Consider the following 25,454-nt stretch of genomic DNA (forward strand, 5'->3'; position numbering starts at 1 on the left):
TGGGAATTTATAGGGTGAAGAGGTGGTGCAGGAGACCTTCCTGGGGCCCACAACTCACCTGGGCACACTTGGACCTCCTAGCGTGCCCATGTGTCTTATGGTCCCCATGGGGATCCCCTCTGGTACTTTCTTGGCCCCCAAGGTGTCTTCTGGTCCAAAAAAATCTCCAAAAAGTTCCGTTGCATTTGGACTCGGTTTGGTATTGATATTTCTGCGAAGTAAAAAAACAAGCAAAAAACAGCAACTGGCACTAGGCACTATGTCAATAGGTTAGTCCCAAAAGTTGATATAAAGTTGTTATAAAATGATTGTGAACATCCAAGAATGATAATATAATAACATGGAGCAATAAAAAATTATAGATACATTGGAGACATATCAGGGGTAAAGGGAGTACCTCTGCGATTGTTACGAATGGGTCAACCGTGTCCATACCTCAGACGGGTGAAGCCGAAAGCTAGCATTCTTAAGAACATAATGGGTCGGCAATGAGGGAAACTATAGTACTCTTGGTGTTCGTCACCAATGCTTGGGGATTCATTCCTCGCACCAATTACTCACATACTTCGGGTATCCGAATACAAACGTCTATATTTGGCACGACGAACCTGAAGAAAGGAACCCATGGAGGAACTATTTTCTTCAGAAGATGTTTCTTATGTTAAAAACTAATATAACATAACTCTCCGCATACGTTTTTGTCTATTCGCACCTAAAGGCCGAATTGCCTGGTTACCGGAAGTGACTTCCTGCTTACATCAGATCACATAGTACAGAACACTCCCCGATCTCTGGTCGGGGAGGCAGAAGCCGATGGTCGGTTATGAAAATGTTTTTAGCATGGATCGAGAACGTTTGATGTAAAGCACATAGATACATAGAATCAAACATATCACTCTTTGTCCACATTGTCTATTATGCTATCTAAAGCGCAATCTTGCTGGAAGAGCCGAGCTGCGGGCATCACTTGGTCATAGACCAAGTGCAGAGGTATTTCCTACCCATCTGGCCCTACTGGTCCAACACAAGCCATATGATTTGGCTCAAGTTTCCTGAATCGGGTTTTCACCATGGCACATGCTTCTCGTGCACCCTCCTGACATGATGATATTTTTCACAATTCAAACCGTCGCCGAGCTCCCTTAAAGCGATTCGCCAGTTCGGCCATATCATCCGGCGCTACTTCGGTCGGCCATAGTGCCTTGACCATGTTCTTCATAGCTTCTCGAGCTCTCTCATGAACCACATACAGTTCTTTTAAAAGATCTCCTCCAAAGGAATTGACCTCCTCTCCGGGTTGACCAGTCAGGAGACCTAGCATCAAGCGTGTCATATTTGTTATATTCAGGCATTGCGGGCGGCTATGTACACCCAATGATTAAATGACACTTACTGAACATGCCGCTTTCTAATTTCTGGTTATCTCTCAGAGCCTGCGCCAGCTGAGCTTTCAAACTCTCCAGTTCCTTGACCTGTTGCTGATTCTCTGCCTTCAATTTGTTGGTTTCTTCATGGCTTCGTTTTAGAACCCATAGACCGGCTTGATGCTGTGATTCAGCATACCGTTGGGATTCTTTGGCAGTATCCAAGTCCTTTTGAAGTTGACATATGGATCCGACTGCTATATAAGGCCGGTGTTAGATAGGGCACATTAGCATCATTAATGCATGTCCATAACTTTAACTCACCATGGGCCTCGCGGGTGAACTTCTTCATAGCCTCTAATTCGGCCTTCACATCAGCCAATTGTGTTCGGCTCAGGTCCAGGCCTTCGGATAGTTTCTTGTTCTGGTCCTTCGAAGCCTGCCGGTAACAATAAAAAACTATATTACCAGACCCTTAACTCGATCGTCCCGCCCAAATCAAGGCTCGGGGGCTACTGGGTTAGCATTTATATTCGGTTGTTAGAACCTATCTCTTACCTGCATATTAGCCGATAAAAGGTTAGCAATCCCCTCAAGGCCTGTACGAGCCGCTCCAAGGTATGCGTCGACTGAATTAAAGGTGTTAAATTCTTGATCAAAAAAGGCGACATGGCGCATGGATTCCTTCCATCGTCGGTGGTTCATCACGCTTTCAACTTCCATATTGGTGATCGAGACATCATTGGGATCTTCTAAAGGCTGGTCTGCAGTGGAAGTTCCCACACTGACCACTGCTTGTATGACGCGTCTTCGACCGTGCCCAGACACCCCTTTGACGTCTTCAGACGGTTAAGGTGGTCCCTTTTTCCTACAAGCACAGGTTGAATGTCAGGTGAGGTCACTAATGAACTAATGATAATCACACCACCTTTTTCCCGAAGACATGCTTGTCATATCACCCATGGTCGTCTTTCGTTTGAAGGCCCCTTTGTTGGAGGGGATTGATGTCGCCCCCGTTGGTTTTCGGCGTGATGTACAACGACCCTTGGGAGTAGAAGTTAGCATAACTGGAGCAGTGCGAGGCGAATGCCCTAATTGAGAAGAGGCCCTATTGTTACTTACGACAAAAGAGGGGAGAAGCCCGAGGTGATCGGCTATAATAGCCACTTTGGAACCGTCAAGGCTTTCCTGAAAGAAAACCCCATCCTCAAACTCAACGGACACCTCGGGATCCTCATGAAATCCTGGATCATCATCACGGGAGTGGTCTTATGGTTGAGGAGAAGGGCGGCTGGTGCCTTCAATTTGACGTCTCTAGCTCTGTTCGGAAAATGGTTGAGTCAGTCAGTATTCGGATATAACATCCGGACAGTATGTGCATGTTTAACTTCCCCATTCGTTGGGGTTGTAGCCCGAGTAGCCTTTCCAGTTCCTCGGGCGGGCGAACTCATCTTCCTCGCCTTTGAAAAGATCTGCCAAAATGGCAGCCATCGCTTTTTGGTTGTCCGGTCCATGCCGCTTGTAGCGGGACGCTTCGCTTGCCCCGTTGTAGCACCACAGGGAGTGCGTCCTTTGTTGAAGAGGTTGCACACATCGATCCATTACCGTGGCTATTACGTCGACCATGGTCAGTTTACTGTGGGCCAGCACTCTTATCTTGGTGGCCAGGCATCACACCTCAGTGGATTCCTCTTGGGAAGGGAGTCGGGGCCGCCAGTTGAATCGCTTCTTTAGCGGAGCGTCCAAATAATCGGGTAAGCCCCTCCGGACTGGTTTGGACAAGGGGACGTCTTCAATATAAAACCACTCTGAAGCCCATTCTTCGGGGTCCCAATGGGATATCCCGTGCCGGCTATACGACATACTTCGGCTCTGCCTACTTCAAAAATTGATCCCCTGTGGGGACGAGGGACGAGGCAGAAGTACTTCCTCCATAATTCGAAATGGGCCTCGTAGCCCAAAAACATCTCACAGAGAGCAATGAAGCCGGAGATGTGCAGGATTGGTCTGGGGGTGAGATGGTGGAGTTGGATCCCGTAGAACTCTAATAGGCTTCCCTCATCTGGGATCCCTGGGGAAGAGGATCAAGTTGGCCCTTGCGAATAACTTGATGCACTATCTCCCTTCAACCCTTTGAGAAAAATGTAACAAAAGGAAGGAAAATCCATGGACCGACCCCATTGTCTCCACCCCGTAGGAACTACGAGATCACCCCAAGGACGCCCTTGGCGTCCAGGGGTCACGAACCGAACATAGACCATGTTCAATAAGTGGAACACATTAGCCGTCCGCTCTCCGGTTGGGCAGTAAGGGTCGGAGAAGGGCAATCACTCGTTCTTAAAACCAGCATTCTTAAGATCAAAGAGCCGGGCGGAAAAGGAGGAGAGCTCCCCGTTCCTGGTTCTCCTGTAACTGGATTCCCCGGAACCACAAGAATCCTTAGAATGGGATTCCAACTCAGCACCTTGAGAAGGGGTGAATAGGAAATCTGAAACCTCTTAGAAGGAAGGATACGAAGCATACCCTCTCATCTCTGCTTGGAGTAGGAGAGTTCTCTGCAAGGGCCTCGCCGTTCGCCGAGGCCAATCCAGCGCGAATGGGCACGAGATCTGCGGCTGGAAGGTACCCCTGCCACTGCAGGTCGCATAGCTGGAGTCGTGAAACAGAGCCACTGGACCAGTCACCTAGAGCTTGGCCATGAGGGCGCGAGGATGAGCCTGGGGCACTAGCCATGAGTGTTGAGCTTTCTTTGGGCAGGATTGGATTCCTATTTGGGAGATGAATGGGACGCTCAATGCGCCTTTGGCTTATTTAATAGGCATGATCTTTGATCCCTGAAGGGTGTTTTTGTAAAAAGAATGCAAGGTTGTTCATCTTCTGAGGGACGCCCAAAAATTGAGGATCGCCCTTGACCACATTAATGATGCGGGCCCATTAACAGTTTGGTAGGATGGGAAGTCATGGCAGCCGAATTGCTACAGTCGAACCTTAGGAAGATGGAGAACTCGCGTCGCAAGCCAAAGACTTTGGAGAGCATGGAATGCGCAACATTTGGAGCTCTGGCCATTGAAGGCTAGTTCGGGGGCTATTGAGGGAGTCCTGGACTAGGCGGTCCTCGGGGTGCCGGCTCATCTCACATGGGCCGGACTATTGGGCCGCACCATATCCGAACCGAAGACCTTTTGTGCCTTGGAGTGTACCCCAAGTCAAGATGAAAGATCCGACGTTTCCTTGATGTAACCGACTATCTATAAACCCTAGTACCCCTGGTGCCTATATAAACCAGAGGGATTAGTCCATAGAGTCTATGAGAACAATCACCATCCTACTAGTTAGGGCTTAGTTCCTCTGATCTTGAGGTAGATCAACTCTGTAACCCCTATATACACAAGCAATACAATCAAGCAGGACGTAGGGTATTACCTCTTAGAGAGGGCCCGAACCTGGATAAATATCGTGTTTTGCGTCCCTTGTTCCCCATCGATCCAAGATCACAGTTCGGGACCCCTAACCGAGATCCACCGGTTTTAACACCGACATACGGCGCAAAAGGTTCGTTGCATGTATGGACGTAAACTTGATGAATTTAGTAGCCAATTTGAGATGGCTTCACAGAATTATCCTTCTCCAAAAGCTCCCAATTCTCACGCGACATGCTTCACCAACTTTTTTAAAGGATTACGGCAGGGGAAGCCCTTGTAACAATTTTTGTTTTTTGTTTTTTGTTTTTGAAAGAACAAGAACACAAATTCATGTCCATGAGAACTTGAACCCTGGAATTATCACACACAATCTTTTTGGTGCTTGTTCGTTGAATTTCCTGGGATAATGACTCATTTCGGCCAATCGGCCGAAACTTCCGCTGGCTACACGAGCCGCTGGATCCGGCTTTCATTGTGCGCCCCTGCAACCTACCCCACGTGCCACATGTTTCATATGGCCCACCACCCATTGCTCTTATCCTTATCTCCATTTTTCCACTGCGAGCATCATCTTCTACCTCTCCTTCACCGAGAGCACCGCATCCTCGTCCCTCCAAGGGAGCAGGCGAGGTGGGACAACAGTCGCCGGCGTTACCCACTTCCTTGATCTCGACCATGGGAATACCAACCCATCACCTCCAAACCCCAATTGGGAGCGGCTGCGACGACAGGCCCACCTCGCGTGCCCGCCGATCTTCGATTTCCATGGCTACGACCATCGGGGCCACGGCGATGCGACGAGCTCAAACCCCCGACCACAGGGATGATGGAACCAAGCACCCGCCGAGCTGGAACCACGGCCGCGGTTTGTCAGCAAGCTACAACCAACCAATATCGGTGCTACAACGACAACCATCGGATGCTAGAACAGGTCCTCTATTTTTCTGCAACCGACGAAGGGTGATGCAATGGCGGGGAGATGTGGTGCCGAGATAGCTGCAACCAGCAACAAAAGAAGTTTGAAGTGAGGGATTTTTTTGCTCCCGTCGATGGGAGTGGTTTGGGGGCGATAGGGGGTGGCGCCATATTTTGTTGCATTCAGAAACAAAAGCAACTATCATTGAGCAGTTTTGCTATGATGGCGACGGGGTGGCATCAACGATGGTTTTTTTTGCTCGAACTGGCACACATGTTTGCTATTACCGGTGGGAGTTTTTGCTGCGACCAGCAAACCGAGGCGCGAACTCGTCAATGGAGCACTGCGACCGGCGGTGGTGCTTCGAGGTTGGTCACCTCGCTCGTCCACTGCAAGTGTCGGATGCGCCACTGCTTTTTTTTTCGATTGCGCTAGTCAGATCTGTTCTTTTGGGGGAGAAAAAACGACATGGGAAGACAGATCCGACGGCCACACGCACACGTATTCAACGCCCGTGCAGTGACCGACTGAAAACTAGGCCGGTTGATCGGCGGCTAGCGCTGAACATTTCCTATGGGCAGGGTACGACCTCTTCCAAATGTTCCAAGGTGGCGGCATATCATCTCTTACGGCGTTCTCTAGGGGATGGTATATTTTGAGAGAAAATTATCCAGTACACCTCACTATAATTATTAAGACATGTGGTAAGCAATCCAAACTAATTGGAGATTTGATGATTTTTCTTGAAATTGTATTAACAAGACAATTATTTTCTCTCTACTTTGGTGAGGTCTGAACGCATATCAGGTGATTAGAGCTGATGTTCAGAACCCTCAAGGGACTTTTCTGGAGGGGACAAAAGAGCATCAGAAGATAAGGAAACAGAAACAACCAGTGCATAGAAGAAGAAGAATGCTAGGTTAGTCTTGCAATGCTACAGAATACAGATATTACATGTTCTACGGTGTGCTGTGCACAAGCAATAAATAATACAGTCATGTTCAAAGCTTCTTTTTTGAGATAGGTCCCCGAACATGTCTGTTAGGCGGTCTGGCTTCATTGGTCATAGTCGGCGGCACCGAAGAAGGCATAGTCTGACTCGCCAGATGATCCCAGCATAGCGATGTATTCAGATCCTCTCACATGAACACTGAAGCAAGCTGTATAACATATACATGCACAGCGTCAAAGTCAGCAGAAGTATAATTGCATCTGCCCTAATATGGATCCAACAATAACGAACATAAGATTATGATGTTACCACAAATGCAAATCTAGGTATTCAGAGAAGGTGGATCTAAACTAAATCAGCACACCTACATACAGAAACACTGCCAGGGGGGACATCAACAAATACGTAGTGCCCCTAGTCCGATGTGTTTTAAAAACAGAAATACACCGACAAAAAATGACAGTAAGACAGGCAGGAGATAACATCAACAATATTGAAACAAAAGCAAAAAGATAACTGATGAAGTGGACGGCACAGCAGACCTAAGCTATCCCCAGTACTTGTGAACCTGTTGTGCTTGAAATGTAATTCCACAAAATAGAAGGAAGCGTTGAAATATTTGAATAAGCTAAATTATCAATTTTCAACAAAGTTTTTTGTGCCAGATAGTTCAGAAAAAGTAAAAACTACAAAAGCTTCTGAACTATCATTGTGGCAGAGAATCAAACCATTTAAACTAAGTGGATTACAATTATTATTTATAAACAGCAGAAACATCGTGTACTTGTTTTTTCCTGCATATATTCAATAAATTCAAAGTAAAACAGCTTTTTGGGAAAAGCTACTGTACCCGCAAGGATGTTTGCTTGAATTTAAGGTTTAGGTACTTGTGCATTTTGAAGAATTCTAAAAAAATATATCAACTCTGAACATGTAGGTTCAAGGTTTACATACTTGTGCAAATGTACATTAGTTTTTTTTGAGAATTTTTAAAGATGCACAGGTAGGTAACAATCAACTCTGAACACGTAGGTTCAAGGTTTAAACACAAGCACCCACCTCTGAATGTACAAAATACAGACCACTCTTTTTGTTTAAAAATGTGGAACGTCCGAGTGCAAACCAACACAGGACTTTTCTAGAGGTACTACAACAGACAACGAGCTTTTGACAGACACAATTAAGGTGCCACTGAATGATTCTAGTTGACTAGCACATGGTACAACAAGAAAGTTCAGATGTGAACTTAAATAGCACGATTAAAACCAACCCTAGTTCAGGTTGGGTATACTTAAAAACACTAATAACCAAACAAATATATTACTCATGCTAGTTTGATCCTTGATAAACTTTAACATAGTCATGGTGGTTCTTGTTGTATATAGACAAAATGATTGAAAGATGGGATATCTAGTGTCACCGTAGAAATAAAAGTACAGATAAATAAAAGAACACAAGATCAAACAAAAACATGTGATTTACGAACGGAAATCACGCTTAATTAACTGCTAAATAATGTCTAAAGCAATAGCAGAATCATTAGTCCTTACAAACAAAGGCAGCAAAGGACTGCCAATTTCACAATATAACTTTGCAACTACCGGACAACACATTTTCAGTTGAGGAGAACCTTCTTAAAAGATCAGCTATTCTAGCAAAAGCAGAAAAGTTGCTCTTTTTGTTAGCATATACTGGTGGTAACTGGCAAGTAAGAATCAACATTTAAGATCAGTTGGTGGTCTGGGAACTAAGGTGTGAGTGTTACAGAGTCAAGGAGAACACACAAAATTATATAGCATTATGTACATGTGAAGATAGTACGCTCCAACCTTTTACCAGGGTGTAACTGATATTTAATAATCTACAAATCCAGATTCTTAAGTGTCATATGTAGCTGATTATCTATCAGAAATTTATGCATTTTCATGATTAATTTAATCAATAAATAGGTGACTACATTTGTGTAAATATACACCACTTCATAGACAACATTTCTGCGCCTCCTCGGCAACATCTATGGAAGCCGATAATTATATCGCCAATATGGTAGGTCTATTAACTGTATTTTCAGTTGGTATCATGTCTAGTTTATATGTTGTGCTAATGTTAATCACTGCTTCTTCTGATCAAATTCACCCCTGGAATGCATAATTTCCTTGCATTTGAGCACATGGATTGTGCAACAAAGATAAATTAGCTACAGTCAGCCAGCACGTCCAAGCCTAGTGTCAATATCTTTAGTTTTTATCCATTCTAAGCACTATATAAGGCTAGCACCACATTGGTTGGACCCAAGCAATGGAATAACAAACAAGGGTTGTTTCCACCAAAATTCATGCGATTGTTCAATGGATTAACCCGTAGTGAGACGAGTTTTTTCTTCAAACCAAACAATCCATAAATTCTGCTGCGATTTTCCCTCTTTCGCTGGCTATTCTAGTTCTAGTCCTCCCCAAATCGGTGCCTCCATCATCACCATATGTCTCCAAACAAAAGGTTTAGATCATTCATGTACTTAGCATACGATGTTGGGCATGAAAGAAGTGATACCATTCTCAATTTTCACTACGCTTTGAAGCATAACCTCCATTTTCTTCTTCATCTCATTATTGTCATCCATCAGTGGCACAAGAAGGGTCAGCTCCCTATAAATGTCACGTACAAATGCACATATATTTTTAGCATATTCAACTTCCCCATCAGATATACGTCCAATTGCAAGCCTCATTAGCTCTCCTGACAAATCAGCAACCTAAGACATTGGCAGCACAGAAATAGCATTAACTTCCAGCAAGTACAGAAAAGGGAAAATGATCATAAATAATTTATAAATATATCAGTATATTTACCCCTAAAAGATAGTCAAGCACATTTATCTGCAAGGGCTCAATGGATTTATCACTTAGAGCAAGCAAAGAATCATTAATTTCAGCTAGACCCAATAAAGTGCCAGTCTTGCAAAATCTACAAAATGTTGCAGCTTCAATATATTCTTGTACCTGCAGCATTCATGAAAAACATGTCGGATTTCTGGCAAAACAAATGTAGAAGGACGATATTGATACTAACACCAGGGGTATAGGCTCTTCTGAGCTTCCAGAAGTCGGTTCCTTGTAGTTCTTTTACTAACTTTCCAATGTATTGGTTAACCACAGCAGCAAGGTCATTTTCCGCCTTTGAAAGAACTTCCTCCTTGTTATTTTTGCTGATCCTGGAGAAGAAAAATAGTATAAGAATACATGTGAACTGTCACACATTGGAAATTGAAGATCATTTGCAGATGTAAGTTTGATCAATTCCAAGAGCTGTTTATAATTTCAAGCCACATGCTACATGATGGACATGATATTTAAGCTAAAATCCTGCTTCTATCATCACATTTGATTTGGAGGAAACAAATACTTCAAACCACTTAACTCATGCAGAATTCCTGATTGTCTGTGCAGCTACCCACTGGCTTGGGTATGTTCGGCAAAAGTCAGCATCACGTGTTTACACTAAGCCAAACATAATTTCATTGTAAAAGAACACATTTCCACATCCCACATTTTTAAACGTCACACAGCATACTAATTCATAAAAGATCAAGGTTAAGAAGTAAGAGTGCTCCAAGTTATTCTGAAAACCGCAATAAGTTTCTTCCTTTTTCAAAAATAAATAGATAAATCGTGATACATCTAGCACAACTTTTGATGCTCAGATGAAGCAGGCCATCAGCACTCTGTATCAATTACCTGTGGACCTGAAAGATGACCTTTTTGCTGTTCATTGTCACATCCCGACTTGCTTTCACAAGCCTTTCCCTTTTATCATTCTACAATGATAGAGAACAGTGATAAGATAATATGAAAGCACTGATACTCAGTAATTACCTAATAACCTAAGGGAGTAAAAACAAAACATCCTACTGTGACAACATGCCTGCTTTCAGTTTCTGAAATGGAAGAACAAATTCTAATAGAAAAAACAGTTCTAATGGTGAGTGTTGATTGTGCACATTTGACCCAAGAGGAAAAACTTCTAGAATATAGTTCAGGGAACCCTGAAGAGACAGAATGCTAAAGTAGTAGATAATTTCATGCAATTAACTCAGATACAGAAAATGGAATCTGACAGATGTTGCAACTTTGCCATGCTATTATAGATATCCACGTGCAAATGTATAATGACAAAGACAAACCCCCTCTTAATCCGAAAACAAAGATGCTAAGAAGTCTAGCTTCAACCAGGAGAGAGGAACGGAAATATCTTTCCCATCAACTGGGTGTTAGTTCCGAGGTGCTGACCATGGGCGTCAGCCGAGCAGGGAGACGTAAAGGCAAGACTGAGAAGGCGTCAAGCGCTGGCGCGTAATTCAAATGGCAGAGTTAGGCTGGCTAGCGTCTGTGTAATGGGCCGTGCGGGCTGCGTGTGAGTTGTAATAGACACGTCTGGATCAGGTACAGGGCAAAGTCAACCTCTCCTGTGATACGTTGGGGAAGGTTCAACAGCATCTGATGGTATCCTTGGGTGAGAGTTCTTCCACCCAGTGGTGAGAGTTCTCCCACAGCATCTGATGTGTCCGATGGTATCCTTGGGGCAGCACCAGGAGTTACGGCTTGTCCGCCACAGCGTTTTCCTCAGGTACATGTTAATTTTTTTCCACTGTCGATCACACTGTTCTCTAGCTACGGATAAACCTGCTGGGAAGCGCTCCTGGATGCCTAAGATGGATTTTCCTCGCATTGATGGTATGGATGTAAGGATTTGGATCAATAAGTGTGAAGCATTCTTCCAGTTGTATCAATATCCCTGATAATTTCAAAGTTACTTCTGCCGCACTGTATCTTTCAGATAAATCTGCACACTGGTATCAGGCATTCAAACAGCACAGTGCCTTTTACACTTTGGAGCAGTTTTGTGTGGCTATTTTACAGGAGGTCTGTTAGAGTTATACTGATGATGGCCTTTGGCCTTTTGTATTCTGGCCTTTTGGCTTCCTCTTGTACATGTATATATGCTGGCTTTGGCCACCTAACAATATCAAGTTGCTATTCCTAAAATGGTATTAGAGCCTAGGTCCTTTTTTAGCGCGCACAACTCGTGCTTGACCCGCTACTCCGCCGCCGTGGTCTCCTTCTCTACTCCGGCTGCTCCTCGTCCCGTTTCGCCAAGGAGCCGCTCGTGCCGCCACAAATCCACTTCTCTGGTTCGAGTCGTCTGCCCTGATCAACTTCTCTGGACCGCGTCCTTTTTGGACCGCGACACGCCATCTGGTGCTCTGGATCGAGTCAGCCTCGGCTGCACCAGCTGCAACGCGGGGACTTGGGGATGCCCGCCGCTGGCTCCTGATGCGGGGCACATCCGGCTCCTGGCGCAGGACGCCCGCTGCTGAGCTGCGACGCGGGGACGCGGGAGCACATCCGCCGCCAGCTCTTGACGCAGGACGCCCGCCGCTGCACTCGCTCCTGATTCGGCCGCCGCTCCAGATCGAGGCGTTGTCTGTTCGCTCTCCCTCTGGATCGAGGCGTTGTCTGTTCACTCTCCCTCTGGATCGAGGCGCTGTCTGTTCGCTCTCCCTCATCGAGGCGCTGCCTGATCTGCCGCCACTCCCTAGTCCTGACCGCTCTCGTCCAGGCCCATCCTGACCGCTCGTGTGTACCTGGATGCTGGTTCGATGTTCTGCAGTTTGTGGTTGCTGGTTTGGTGTTCGGTTGACTCTTCAGGTGTGAGGCGATTGATACTCCGCCCTTGCAGATTGGTTAAAGAGAGAGAGAGAGAGAGAGAGAGAGAGAGAGATAAATGAAAAAAAAGAGAGAAAAAAAGAAAAAAGAAAAGAAAAGAAAAAAGAGTACAATGTTTTCACCATCGGGCTATGTCGCCATCCCGTGCTGTCAGGCGTTGTTCGGCGGTGTTCCCTACATTGACCAAGTCTCACACATACGTCGCCGCTCGGTGCTTGGTGCTCGTCCGTCTGTGGCGTTGTCCCCTACTTTGCAATGCCTGCTTGCTGCCTGAGATTCTTCATCGTCAGGTTCTGCAGTTTCTGTGACTGACTCTTCTGGCACTGAGAAACCACCTTCTACTCATTCAGTTACATCCCCATGGATCCTTGATACTAGAGCTTCTTTTCATATTACTCATGGTTCTTCCACTATGGCATCCGTTCGACCCGTCGAGTCTCCTATTCGTGTTCTTATGGCTGATGGCACTCCCCTCCCTGTAGCTAGCCGAGGCACTCTTCGCACTTCTTCATTTCATGTTCCCTCTGTCGCTCATGTTCCCCGACTTACCATGCAGCTCATATCTGGGGTCAGACTGTTGACTCTAGTTGTAGGGTCATTCTCAACTTTGATTCGTGTTCTGTTCAGGATCGTCGCATGGGCACTCTGATTGGTGCTGGCCCTCGATGCTCTGATGGTCTTTAGGAACTTGACTGGCTTCGTCTTCGTTCCGCTGCCATCGTCGCCAGTCTCACAACCCCTATTGCTGCATCTACCAGCTCTTTTCAACTATGGCATCATCGTCTTGGATATTTATGTGGTTCTCGTCTCTCGTCTTTGGTTCATGGCGGTGTTCTGGGGTCTGTCTCTGGTAACTCTTCGTTGGATTGTCTGGGTTGCCGCCTTGGTAAGCAGATTCAGCTATCTTATCCTCACAGTGAGGTCGTGTCCGAACGCCTTTTTGATCTCGTTCACTCTGATGTTTGGGGTCCGGCTCCCTTCACTTCGAAAGGGGGTCATTGCTACTATATTATCTTTATAGATGATTTTTATCGATCTATTTCATGTCTTCTCGTAGTGAGGTCTTATCTATATACAAAAAAATTGCTGCCATGGTCCATACCAAGTTTTCGAGTCCCCGTGTGCTGCGAGGATTCCTTGCTGAGCAAGGTACTCTTACTCAGTTCTATTGCCCTGGTGCTCATGCTCAGAATGGTGTGGCTGAGCACAAGCATCGTCACCTTCTTGAGACGACGCATGCAATGATGATCGGCGCCTCCCTTCCGCCTCACTTTTGGGATGAGGCTGTTACCACTTCCACCTATCTCATCTACATTCAGCCATCTGCTGCTCTACAGGGTGGTATTCCTCTCGAGCGTTTTTCTGGTTGTTCTCCTGATTATTCGGTGCTTCATTTGTTTAGTTGCATTTGGTATGTTTTGCTTGCCCTCGTGAACGCACCAAACGCCGCTCAGTATGTTGAGTGTGTCTTTCTCGGATACAGTGATGAGCATAAGGGCTATCGATGTTGGGATCCTGTCGATCGTCGGCTGCGTATTTCACGCGATGTGACCTTTGATGACCTCCTTTTTACCCGCGTCCATCCTCCTCGTCTTTTTCCACAGAGGACATCAGAGGACATCGCTTTTCTTACGTTTCCGGATACACCTCCCTCTGTGCCCAGTATTCCTACTCCCCGTCCTGCTATTGCAGATCCGACCCCGTCCTTTCCTACAGTTTCTACTCCACCCTCACCGCATGAGTCTCCACCATCATCACCGATACATTCCCCGTCTCCACCTCCAACGATTCCACCTCTTCCCTCCTTTCCTTTCCATTATACTCGTCGTCCACGTTTGTGGATGAGTCTACTGATGTGCCCTCTACTTCTGGAGCGTCGTCTTCCTCCTCTCAGCCAACTTATGGTCTTTGTTCTCGGCCTTGTCCGCCCCTGACCAATATTCTCCTTCTCGCTATGGTCATTCGATTGTTCTTGAGCCGACTTCTCATCGAGATGATGTTGTTCATCCAAAATGGCAGTTTGCAATGGCAGAGGAGATTGTTGCCCTTGAGCGCACCGGCACATGGGATCTGGTTTCTATTCCTCCCGATGTTCGTCCCATCACTTGTAAGTGGGTCTATAAGACAAAGACTCGCTTTGATGGTTCTCTTGAGCGTTTTAAAGCTCGTCTTGTGGCTCGTGGCTTTCAGCAAGAGCATGGTCATGATTACGATGAGACTTTTGCTCCTGTGGCCCATATGACCATTGTCCGCACACTTCTTGCCGTGGCCTCTGTCAGTTGTTGGTTTGTGTCTCAGCTTGATGTGAAGAATGCCTTTCTAAATGGTGAGTTGCGTGAGGAGGTTTATATGCAACCACCACTTGGGTATTCTGTTCCTGATGGCATGGTTTGTTGTCTTCGTCACTCTCTCTATGGCCTTAAGCAAGGCCTCCATGGCTGGTTTGAGCGCTTCGCCTCTGTGGTGACTGCTGCTGGTTTTTCGCCGAGTGCTCATGGTCCAGCATTGTTTGTCCACCTTTCTGCTCGCGGTAGGACTCTTCTTCTATATGTTGATGACATGATCATCACTGGCGACGATTCTGAGTACATTGCCTATGTCAAGGACCGTCTCAGTGAGGAGTTCCTTATGTCTGATCTTGGTCCTCTCTGTTACTTTCTTGGGATCGAGGTTTCCTCCACCTCTGATGGCTTTGTTATTTCCCAAGAGAAGTATATCCAGGATCTTCTTGCTCGTGCGGCTCTTAGTGATGAGCGCACCGTTGAGACTCCTATGGAGCTCAATGTTCACCTCCGCGATTCTGATGGTGAGCCCTTGTCTGGTCTGACACGTTATCGTCATCTTGTTGAGAGTCTTGTCTATCTTGATGTCACTCGTCAGGATATCTCCTATCATGTCCATATTCTGAGTCAGTTTGTTTCTTCTCCCACTTCAGTTCACTATAATCACCTTCTTCGTGTTCTACGATATCTTCGTGGCACGATTTCTCATCGTCTCTTTTTCCCTCGTTCTAGCTCGTTACAGCTATAGGCCTATTCCGATGCTACGTGGGCTAGTGATCCTTCGAATCGCCGTTCACTTTTTGCTTACTGTGTTTTTCTTGGTGGTTCTCTCATTGCCTAGAAGACGAAAAAACAGACTGCAGTTTCCATTCGAGTGCAGTGGGCGAGTTGCGAGCTATGGCTCTTCCGACGGCGGAGGTGACTTGGTTACGATGGTTATTGGAGGTTTCTGGTGTTTCTGTTACTACACCTACCACCCTCTTGTCAGACAGTACAAGCGTTATCAGTATTGTGCGGGGCCCCGTGAAGCATGAGCTTACCAAGCATATTGGTGTTGATGCTTTTTTTGTGTGTGCTGCAGTGCAGGATCATGTTATTGCTCTTTAATATGTGCCTTCCGAGTTACAGCTAGCAGACTTCTTCACGAAGGCCCAGACTAGAGCGCAACATGGATTTCACCTCTCCAAACTCTGTGTTGTGGATCCACCATGAGTTTGAGAGGGGGTGTTAAGAGTTATACCAATGATGGCCTTTGGCCTTTTGTATTCTAGCCTTTTGGCTTCATCTTGTACATGTATATATGCTGGCTTTGGCCACCTAATAATATCAAGTTGCTATTCCTAACAAGTTTCATGTGAATATTCAGAGAGAGGATCAAAGCACTGATGGTACTCAAGCAGTTGGATACAGTGGAAGAGTACAAGGTTCAGTTCCAGCAGTTAGTGTACAATATAAGCTTGTATGAGCCCACTATCAGTGATACTTTTCTGGTTGCTAGATTTGTCATGGGACTGAAGGAAGAGCTGAGATCAGTGGTAGAGCTCCAACTTCCACCCAATGTTCAGGTGGCATCCATGTATGATACAGTTCATGAAGGGCTGTTGGCTCAACAGAAATCATACAAGTCTAGTTATCAGAAGAATACATCTACTAGAACTGACACCAGACCAAATTTTGCTCCTGGAGAATTGCGGAAAGCCAAACAGTTAAAGGAATATAGACGTACTAATGGTCTGTGTTACAGTTGTGGAGAAAAATATATATATGGGCATGTATGCAAGCAGGTTCCTGCTCCTACAGCTCAACTTAAGGCAGCTGAAGTGGTTGATCCTCATGAGATAATATCTGATGCTGTCTTAGATGCTTTAGTGGACAATTTTCAGGAAGAGTGTGCTACTATCTCTGTGACAGCTTTGTCTGGAGCTTCACATCCTAAAACTATTCAACTAAGGGCTCTCATGGGTAATCAAGTGGTGCTGGTGCTCATTGATTCAGGCAGTACACACACCTTTGTGGATCAGGCCCTGTTGAGCAGAGTGCCAGTTACTGCAGAAAAACTGACTCACCCCTTGCAAGTTAAAGTGGCCAATGGAGACTTGGTGGCATACACTGAATTTGTACCCAACTTAACCTGGTGGATTCAGGCCATAATTTCACAACCTCTATGAAAGTGTTACCACTGGCAGGACATGACATTATTTTAGGGATGGACTGGCTGGAACAGTGGGGTGTAATGCACCGTCATTGGGCTGAGAAGTGGATTCAGTTTGTGTATCAGAGAAAAGAAGTGAAGTTACAGGGGGTCTTACCTGCCAAGCAAGAGTCTATCCAAGAAATTTCTGTGGACCAGCTGCTGAAATGGGAGAAGGGTAATGACATCTGAGCCACAGCTGTGTTACAACCCATTACTGCTACTCCGGGTGCTCAAGTCCCAACTGAAGTACAGCAACTATTGGAGACTAACAAAGCAGTGTTTGTTGATCCCAAGACCCTGCCTCCCATAGAGTTTGACCGTGCCATTCACCTGGTTCCTAATGCCAACTGTAGGCCTTATAGACACTCTCCTTTGCGAAAAGATGAAATTGAGAGACAGGTTGCTGAAATGCTCAAAGCTGGTCTAATAACACCCAGTTTAAGTCATTTTGCCTCTTCTGTTCCGTTGGTGAAGAAGAAGGATGGCACTTGGAATTTTGGGTGGACTACAGAAAACTCAATTCTCTAACTATCAAAAGCAGATTTCCTATGCCAGTGATTGATGAGTTACTAGATGAATTATGAGGCACTAAGTGGTTTTCTAAGTTGGATCTTAGGTCAGGATATGATCAGATCAGAATGACAGAAGCAGATGAATTCAAAACAGCATTTAAAACACATAATGGACAGCATCAGTTTAAAGTCATGCCTTTTGGGTTGTTTACTGCCCCAGCAACTTGCCAATCCTTTATGAATTTCATATTTGCAGTTCCCAACAGGAAGTATGTTTTGGCCTTCATGGGTGATATATTAGTATACAGTGAAACTCTAGAAGAGCATTTGAAACATCTGCAATCAGTGTTTGATATACTACAAGAGCATAAGCTGTTTGTGAAGGAAAGTAAATGCCTTTTGCTCAACAGAGCATGGAGTATTTGGGCCACATTATTTCAGATGCTGGAGTTACTACTGATCCGACAAAGACTGCTGCCATGGTGGACTGGCCCACTCCCACAAATGTCACTGAGTTAAGGGAATTTTTAGGGCTCACTGGATACTACAGGAATTTTTTCCAGAATTATGGGTTACTGGCTAAACCACTGACAGCTCTTCTCAAGAAACAGGCCTTCCAGTGGATGGCCACAGCCCAGAGAGCTTTTCAATTGTTGAAACAGGCAATGGCTACTACTCCAGTTCTGGCATTACCAGATTTCAACAAATCCTTTACTGTGGAAACAGATGCTTGCAATACTGGCTTGTGCTTACACAAGAGGACCATCCCATAGCTTATTACCACAAGGCCTTGGGGGTTAACAGCCACAAGGTTTCCATATATGAGAAGCAATTTCTAGCTATAATGATGGCCATTGACAGGTGGAGATCTTATCTGTGTAGAGCTCCTTTTGTGATTAAAACTGATCGCCAGAGTCCTTGCCACTTGGGAGATCAAAATTTGACTTCTAATTTGCAAAGGAACTAGGAAGGCTACGACAAAACTGGTTGGCTTACAGTTCTCTATACAGTACAAGAAAAGAGTGGAGAACACAGCAGCTGATGCTCTTTCCAGGGTGTCACGTTTGTTTTCAGTCTAGGCAATGTCTGTTAGAGTTATATTAAGTGATGTCTTTTGGCCTTTTGCATTCTAGTCTCTTGGCATCCTCTTGTAGCCTTTTGGCATCCTCATGTATGTGTATATATGTTGGCTTTGGCCTCCTAATAATACAAGTTGCTATTCTCAACATGGCATTAGAGCTCTAGGTATTTTTTTCCGCACGCGCAACTCGTGCTGCACCCGGTCCAAACACCTACACGGCCGCTGTTGTTCTCTTTCCTGCCGGCCGTGATTTTGCTTTTGCCTGCGTCCATCTCCAGCTACAAGAACTTCCCATCCAAGCTAGCTAGTTGATCCCCAGCCGCTGGCTAGTTGTTGCCCTCATGTGGAATCCACTGTGAATCGATTTGGCCCTCGCGTGGAATCCGCTGGCTAATATTGGATCCGGTCGGACTTGGTCTCAATCGATCCAGCAGCTCGCCGCTCGTCCTTCTCCAAGGTCGCTGCCGGCCGTGGGTCCCGTCCGCGCCGCTGCTGCTTTCTACAGCTGCCGGCCGCCGGCCTCGTCCGCGCCACTACTGCCTTCTGCAGCACCACCGGTCGCGGGCCCCGTCTGCACTGCTGCTACCGCCCGCCCGCCCGTCCGCGACGCTACTGTCTTCCGCGGCTGTCTACGGGGCGCTCGCGTGGTCACGTGAGTGGCTGCTGCCGTTTCTTCTCCGGGTGTCTACTGCTCCAGATCGCGACTCTGTCGAATCGATTTGGTCCTCGTTCGGCTGGCTTTTCCTGTGATTGATCTGCTGGTGGTTCTGGTCGCTCTCATCTTGGTCAGTTGAGTTGGGTGACCTTTGCTACTCAAAAAAAAGACGGAAAAGGTGCACCATGTCTTTGGCGTCATCTGGCTATGTTGCCATCCCGCGCTGCCAAGTGATATTTGATGGGGCTAACTATTCTGAGTTCGTTGCCTTTATGCGCATTCACATGCGTGGCATTTGTCTCTAGGTTGTTCTTTCCGGTGAGGTCCCTTGTCCTCCGCGCCGCCATGATTCTCAGGGGCTTTGGGAGTTGGACTGGCTTAATGTTCCTTCCGCTACCACCACACTCGACATCCATCTGCCTTCGTCGCTTCAGCTACCAGCTCCTTCCAGCAGTGGCATCATCGACTTGGTCACCTTTGTGGTTCTCCACTATCGTCTTTAGTTCGTCGTGGTCTTCTAGGGCCTGTCTCAGGAGATGTCTCCTTACAATGTCGGGGTTGTAGGCTTGGTAAACAAGTTCAGGTACCTTATCCTACTAGTGAGTCAGTGTCTCAGCGCCCTTTCGATTTAGTACATTCAGATGTGTGGGGTCCGGCTCCCTTCTCTTCCAAAGGGGGCCATCGGTACTGTATTATTTTTATAGCTGATTTCTCTCGCTACACTTGGCTTTACTTCATGTCTTCTCATAGCGAGGTTCTCTATTTATAAGCGTTTTGCCGCCATGGTCCACACTCAGTTCTCTACACCTATTCGTGTGTTTCGAGTTTCGTGTTGATTCCGTTGGCGAGTATATCTCCAAAATGTTGCGTGGTTTTCTTGCTGAGCAAGGTACTCTTGCTCAGTTCTCTTGTCCCGGTGCTCACACTCAGAATGGCGTGGCTGAGCGCAAGCATCATCACCTTCTTGAGACAGCTCGTGTGATGATGATTGCCGCCTCTCTTCCGCCTCATTTCTGGGCCGAGGCTGTCTCCACTGCCACATATCTCATAAACATTCAACCCTCATCTGCTCTACAAGGAGGTATTCCTCTAGAGCGTCTTTCTGATCATTCTCCTGATTATTCTGCTCTTCGGTTGTTTGGTTGTGTTTGTTATGTTCTCCTTGCCCCCCGAGAACGCACCAAACTAACCGCTCAGTCTGTCAAATGTGTTTTTCTGGGCTGCAGTGATGAACATAAGGGTTATCGGTGTTGGGATCCTATTGGTCGACGGATGCGTATTTCTAGGGATGTGACTTTTGATGAGTCTCGTCCATTCTACCCACGACCATCCTCTTCGACCTTTTCAGTAGAGGATATCTCTTTTCTCACGTTTCCTGATACACCTCCCTCTATGCCTCATATTCCTACTCCTTCTCGTCCCACTATTGCAGATCCGACACCGTCTTCTCCTATCGTGTCTTCTCCTTCCTTATTGCATGACACTCCACCTTCATCACCGATGTCTTCTCCATCTCCATCACCTCCGGTGGTTCCTTCTCATCCCACTTTTCCTTTCATTATACCCGTCGTCGACGTGGTATGGATGAATCTACTGACGTGCCATCTACTTCTGGTGCACCGTCTTCCTCGTCCCAGCCGACTTATGGTCTTCAGGCTCGACCTTGCCCTCCTTCTGACCGCTATTCTCCTAGCCAATATGGCCTTTCAGTTGTACTTGAGCCTACCTCTTATCGTGATGTTGTTGTTCATCCTGAATGGCAGTTTGCGATGGCAGAGGAGATTGCCACACTTGAGCACAACGGCACAAGGGATCTGGTTTCTCTTCCTCCCCATGTTCATCCCATCACTTGTAAGTGGATCTATAAGATTAAGACTCGCTTTGATGGTTCTCTTGAGCGTTATAAAGCTCGTCTTGTGGCTCATGGCTTTCAGCAGGAGCATGGTCGTGATTATGATGAGCCATTTGCTCCTGTGGCCCATATGACCACTGTCCGCACACTTCTCGTCGTGGCCTCTGTTCGCCACTGGTCTGTGTCACAGCTTGATGTTAAAAATGCCTTTCTTAATGGTGAGTTGCGTGAGGAGGTTTATATGCAGCCACCTGGGTATTCAGTTCCCGATGGCATGGTTTGTCGTCTTCGTCGCTCTCTCTATGGCCTTAAGCAAGCCCCTCGCGCTTGGTTTGAGCGTTTTGCCTCTGTGGTCACTGTTGCTAGTTTTTCACCCAGTGATCACGATCCAGCGTTGTTTGTCCACCTTTCTGCTCGTGGTCGCACTCTTCTTCTATATGTTGATGACATGATCATCACTGGTGACGATTCTGAGTGCATTGCCTTTGTCAAGGCCCATCTTAATGAGCAGTTCCTTATGTCTGATCTTGGTCCTCTTTGTTACTTTCTTGGGATTGAGGTTTTCTCCACCTCTGTTGGCCTTTTCATTTCCCAAGAAAAGTATAACCAGGGTCTTCTTACTTGTGCGGCTTTTAGTGATGAGCGCACTGCTGAGACTCCTATGGAGCTCAATGTTCACCTTCATGCTTCTGATGGTGAGCCCTTGTCTGATCCAACACGTTATCGTCATCTTGTTGGGAGTCTTGTGTATCTTGCTGTCACCCGTCCGGATATCTCCTATCCTGTCCATATTCTGAGTCAGTTCGTTTCTGCTCCCGCTTCAATTCACTATAGTCACCTTCTTCACGCTCTACGATATCTTAGTGGCACGATCTCTCATCGTCTCTTTTTTCCCCATTCCAGTTCGTTACAGCTCCAGGCCTATTCGGATGCTACGTGGGCTAGTGATCCTACAGATCGCCGTCCACTTTCTGCCTACTGTGTCTTTCTTGGTGGTTCCCTCATTTCCTGGAAGACGAAGAAACAAACTGCAGTTTCTCGTTCGAGCGCAGAGGTTGAGTTGCGAGCTATGGCTCTTCTGACGGCTGAGGTGACTTGGTTACTGGAGGATTTTGGTGTTTCTGTTACTACACCTACCACCCTCCTGTCAGACAGCACAGGTGCTATCAATATTGCGCGGGACCCCATGAAGCATGAGCTTACCAAACACATTAGTGTTGATGCTTCTTATGTGCGCGCTGCAGTGCAGGAACATGTTGTTGCTCTTCAGTATGTGCCTTCTGAATTACAGCTAGCGGACTTCTTCACGAAGGCTCAGACTAGAGAGCAGCATGGATTTCACCTCTCCAAACCCAGTGTTGTGGATCCACCATGAGTTTGAGGGGGGGGGGGGTGTTAGAGTTATATTAAGTGATATCTTTTGGCCTTTTGCATTCTACTCTCTTGGCATCCTCTTGTAGCCTTTTGGCATCCTCATGTATGTGTATATATGTTGGCTTTGACCTCCTAATAATACAAGTTGCTATTCTCAACAATGTCCACTAGTAAACCTGTCTGGGCGCAAAAATTATGAATTCTTACACAGTAGATCCACTGCTCAAGTACTTCTTCAGAAATTGGCTTTGGATGCTAATGCCTGGATAACAGTTGCAAGAGGGGCTGATTAAACATGAGGACAAAATCTGGGTGGGGGCAATGCTGGGCTCCAAACCAAGTTAATCCAGGCTTATCATTCCACTACTATAGGGGGGGCATTCAGGCATGCTACCAACATATCATAGAGTGAAACAACTGTTCAGCTGATCTGGTCTGAAGAAAGATGTGGAAAACTTTGTGAAGCAATGTGGCATTTGTCAACAAGCAAAGCATGAATTATGCAAAGTGCCAGGTCAGTTACAACCACTTTCTATACCTTATGGTCCTTGGCAAGCTACAAGTATGGATTTCATTGAGGGCTTGCCTAAATCAAAAGGATTTAATGCTATTTTAGTAGTGGTGAATCGTTTTACTGAAGTCACTCATTTCTTGCATCTAAAACACCCATTCACTGCAGCTTCAGTGGCTAAAGTTTTTCTGAATAACATAGTCAAACTGCATGGTCTGCCTCTGTTCATTGTATCTGATGGTGACAAGATCGTCACCAGTGCTTTTCGGAAGGTACTGTTTCAGAGTATGGGGCACTGAACTGCAAATGAGCACAGCTTATCATCCTCAAACGGATGGACAAACCAAGAGAGTGAATCAATGTCTGGAGATGTATTTGCGTTGTGCAGTACATGATTTACCAGCTAAGTGGGCCTCCTGGTTACCTCAGGCAGAACTTTGGTAATAATACCACGTACTGCCATTCTTCTCTGGGCTGTACTCCTTACAGAGCATTATATGGACATGACCCTAATGTGGGCCAGTTGCATGGTCAGACAGTTTCGCTGAATGCTGATGTTCAGGCTTGGCTGTCATCCCATACTTAACACGCAGCAGTTTTAAAGGAGCATTTGGCCAGGGCGCAGTGCAAATACAAGCACAATGCTGACAAAAAGAGGTCGGATCGTCAATTCACAGAAGGGGAAATGGTATATTTGTGCCTGCAGCCGTATACCCAATCTTCAGTGGCAAATCGTCCCTGTCCTAAGCTGGCTATGAAAGATCCTGTCGAAGATTGGTCAAGTTGCATACAGGTTGGAGCTACCCAGGGGCACAGCACATACCTGACCACACCCCCGTTTTTGCTACACTGCCAGAGCCGTTGGACCTATCTGTTCCTGGCCTCGCACCTGAAGAAATTTTGGATCGTCGTCTGGTGAAGAAGGGTAACGCAGCGCACCAGCAGATTCTGGTGAAATGGACAACCATGCCCTCCACAGCAGCCACTTGGGAGGATTACCACGTTCTCAAGGCGCGTTATCCAGAGGCACCAGCTTGGGGGCAAGCTGGATCTTCAGGGGGAGGTACTGTCAGTCCTGAGGTACTGGCCATGGGCGTCAGCCAAGCTGGGAGACGTAAAGGCAAGACTGGGAAGGCGTCAAGCGCTGGTGCGTAATTCAAATGGTGGGTTGGGCTGGCTAGCGCCTGTGTAATGGACCGTGTGGGCAGGGTGTGAGTTGTAATGGACCTTGAGCTATATAAGCAACGGTCGAGTCTCGGCATCGAAGAAATGAAATGACTCTGAACCTCTCATTCTATCTTCTAGCTGCCTACCTCGTCTCTCTCCCCTTCCCAAATCCGAATCCTCGCCGTAGTTGATCAATGTCCGGCGAACCTTGCCGCGGCTAGGACGTGACACTGGGTCAAGACTGAGCATCGCCTACACCACACATTAGTGTAATAGTTTTTTCGTAAAATATCAGGTTGGTTCAGGTTGAGCACAAATGATCTTGGCACTTGTTGAGTGTTCGGCTTGTTGTGCTGATATCTCTCTAACGTGAGTGACCTTGTAACTTGTTATCGAAGTGAGCGCCCATTGCCTGATTCGGGATCAGCACTAGGCAGATACAGCACAAATTTCCTTGTAATTTCTCCGAACACCTAGCACGCATGAGAAGATCTTGGCAAGAGAGAAAAAGACACGCGCTGACCTACACATAAAGCTCTAGACTACCCCTCTTCGAGCGCGCTACACAGCAGAAAATAATCCCGGGCGGCGAAAGCATCACGCCCAGCCGCCACGTCAAGCAGCGGCTTGATCCAGGGAGGGAGCGAAGCCAAGAGAAACGGTAAGCGCCCGCGCGTACATACCAGCGCGTTGAGGTACTCAGCGTGGCCCGTGAACTCGGCCTTCATCGCGGAGCACCCCGCCGAGGCCGGAGAAGTCGCCGCGTCGGTGGCCATTGTCCTGGACCTCTTGGTGGCCGGGCCGGCAGGAGACGCTGGAGAGAGCAGCAGACAGTGAGAACGCGGAGAGGGAGCGAGAGTGGGGGTGAGGAGGGAGGTGAATTACGCGAAGAAGTGGTGGTGGGGCGAGGGGGTTTGCAGCCGGGTTGGGGCGCCGCCATGGTGGAGGGGAGAGGAAGCCGAAGCGAGGAGGGGAGGCCGCGCAGGTGGACGAGGCGGTGGCAGACGCGTAGGGGCACCATCTGGCTGGCCCGTCCCACGGTTTCGGCGCGGCTCTTGAGGGCCCGTGGCTGCCTCTTTTCGTGTGTCTAGACTTTTTTTTACACATGACATACACACGTTATTTTAAGGATTGGGATCAGGTGACATGCGCTACGGTGACATGCACGGTGACATGCGGCCCAAATTTAAATTTAAACATTGCGAAAAAATCTGAAAAAAAATCATGCATGTTCACAGCACATACTAAGATAACCCCTAAAAATTTCAGATCAAAATTCGAAACATACATCGAAAAACAAAAAAAAAGAAATCTGTCATGAATAGTTCCCGAACGGTTCTCTGTAAACTATTCACATCTGAGTTTCTCTTTTTTATTTCTAGATGTATGTTTTGAATTTTGATCTGACATTTTTAGGGGTTATCTTAGTATGTGCTATGAATATGCATG

The 25,454-nt window shown here is 46.6% G+C and overlaps 1 protein-coding gene across 1 annotated transcript; it reads right to left on the reverse strand.

Annotated features, from left to right (window-relative positions):
* Positions 1 to 6,576: 6,576 nt before the first annotated feature.
* Positions 6,577 to 25,083, reverse strand: LOC123069634 (translin-associated protein X). The gene is made up of 7 exons (XM_044492540.1): positions 24,891 to 25,083; positions 24,689 to 24,819; positions 10,389 to 10,468; positions 9,724 to 9,865; positions 9,504 to 9,653; positions 9,205 to 9,406; positions 6,577 to 6,862 (listed from the first exon to the last, which is right to left on the reverse strand). The coding sequence occupies exons 1-7, from the start codon at positions 25,024 to 25,026 to the stop codon at positions 6,759 to 6,761; spliced, it is 945 nt and encodes a 314-aa protein (XP_044348475.1). The 5' UTR covers positions 25,027 to 25,083; the 3' UTR covers positions 6,577 to 6,758.
* Between the last annotated feature and the right edge of the window lie 371 nt (positions 25,084 to 25,454).

This window comes from Triticum aestivum, chromosome 3B (assembly GCF_018294505.1).
Source record: "Triticum aestivum cultivar Chinese Spring chromosome 3B, IWGSC CS RefSeq v2.1, whole genome shotgun sequence".
In the NCBI taxonomy this organism is placed as follows: Eukaryota; Viridiplantae; Streptophyta; class Magnoliopsida; order Poales; family Poaceae; genus Triticum; species Triticum aestivum.

What these genes read in the sequence shown, in the direction of transcription:
- LOC123069634 (XM_044492540.1), bottom strand. Translation starts at nt 25,026, where the DNA reads ATGGTGCCCCTACGCGTCTGCCACCGCCTCGTCCACCTGCGCGGCCTC. An exon ending in CTGAGTACCTCAACGCGCTG is followed by an intron (nt 10,469 to 24,688) that starts GTATGTACGCGC and finishes CTATCATTGTAG; the next exon opens with AATGATAAAAGGGAAAGGCT. An exon ending in TGCTTGACTATCTTTTAGGG is followed by an intron (nt 9,407 to 9,503) that starts GTAAATATACTG and finishes CCAATGTCTTAG; the next exon opens with GTTGCTGATTTGTCAGGAGA.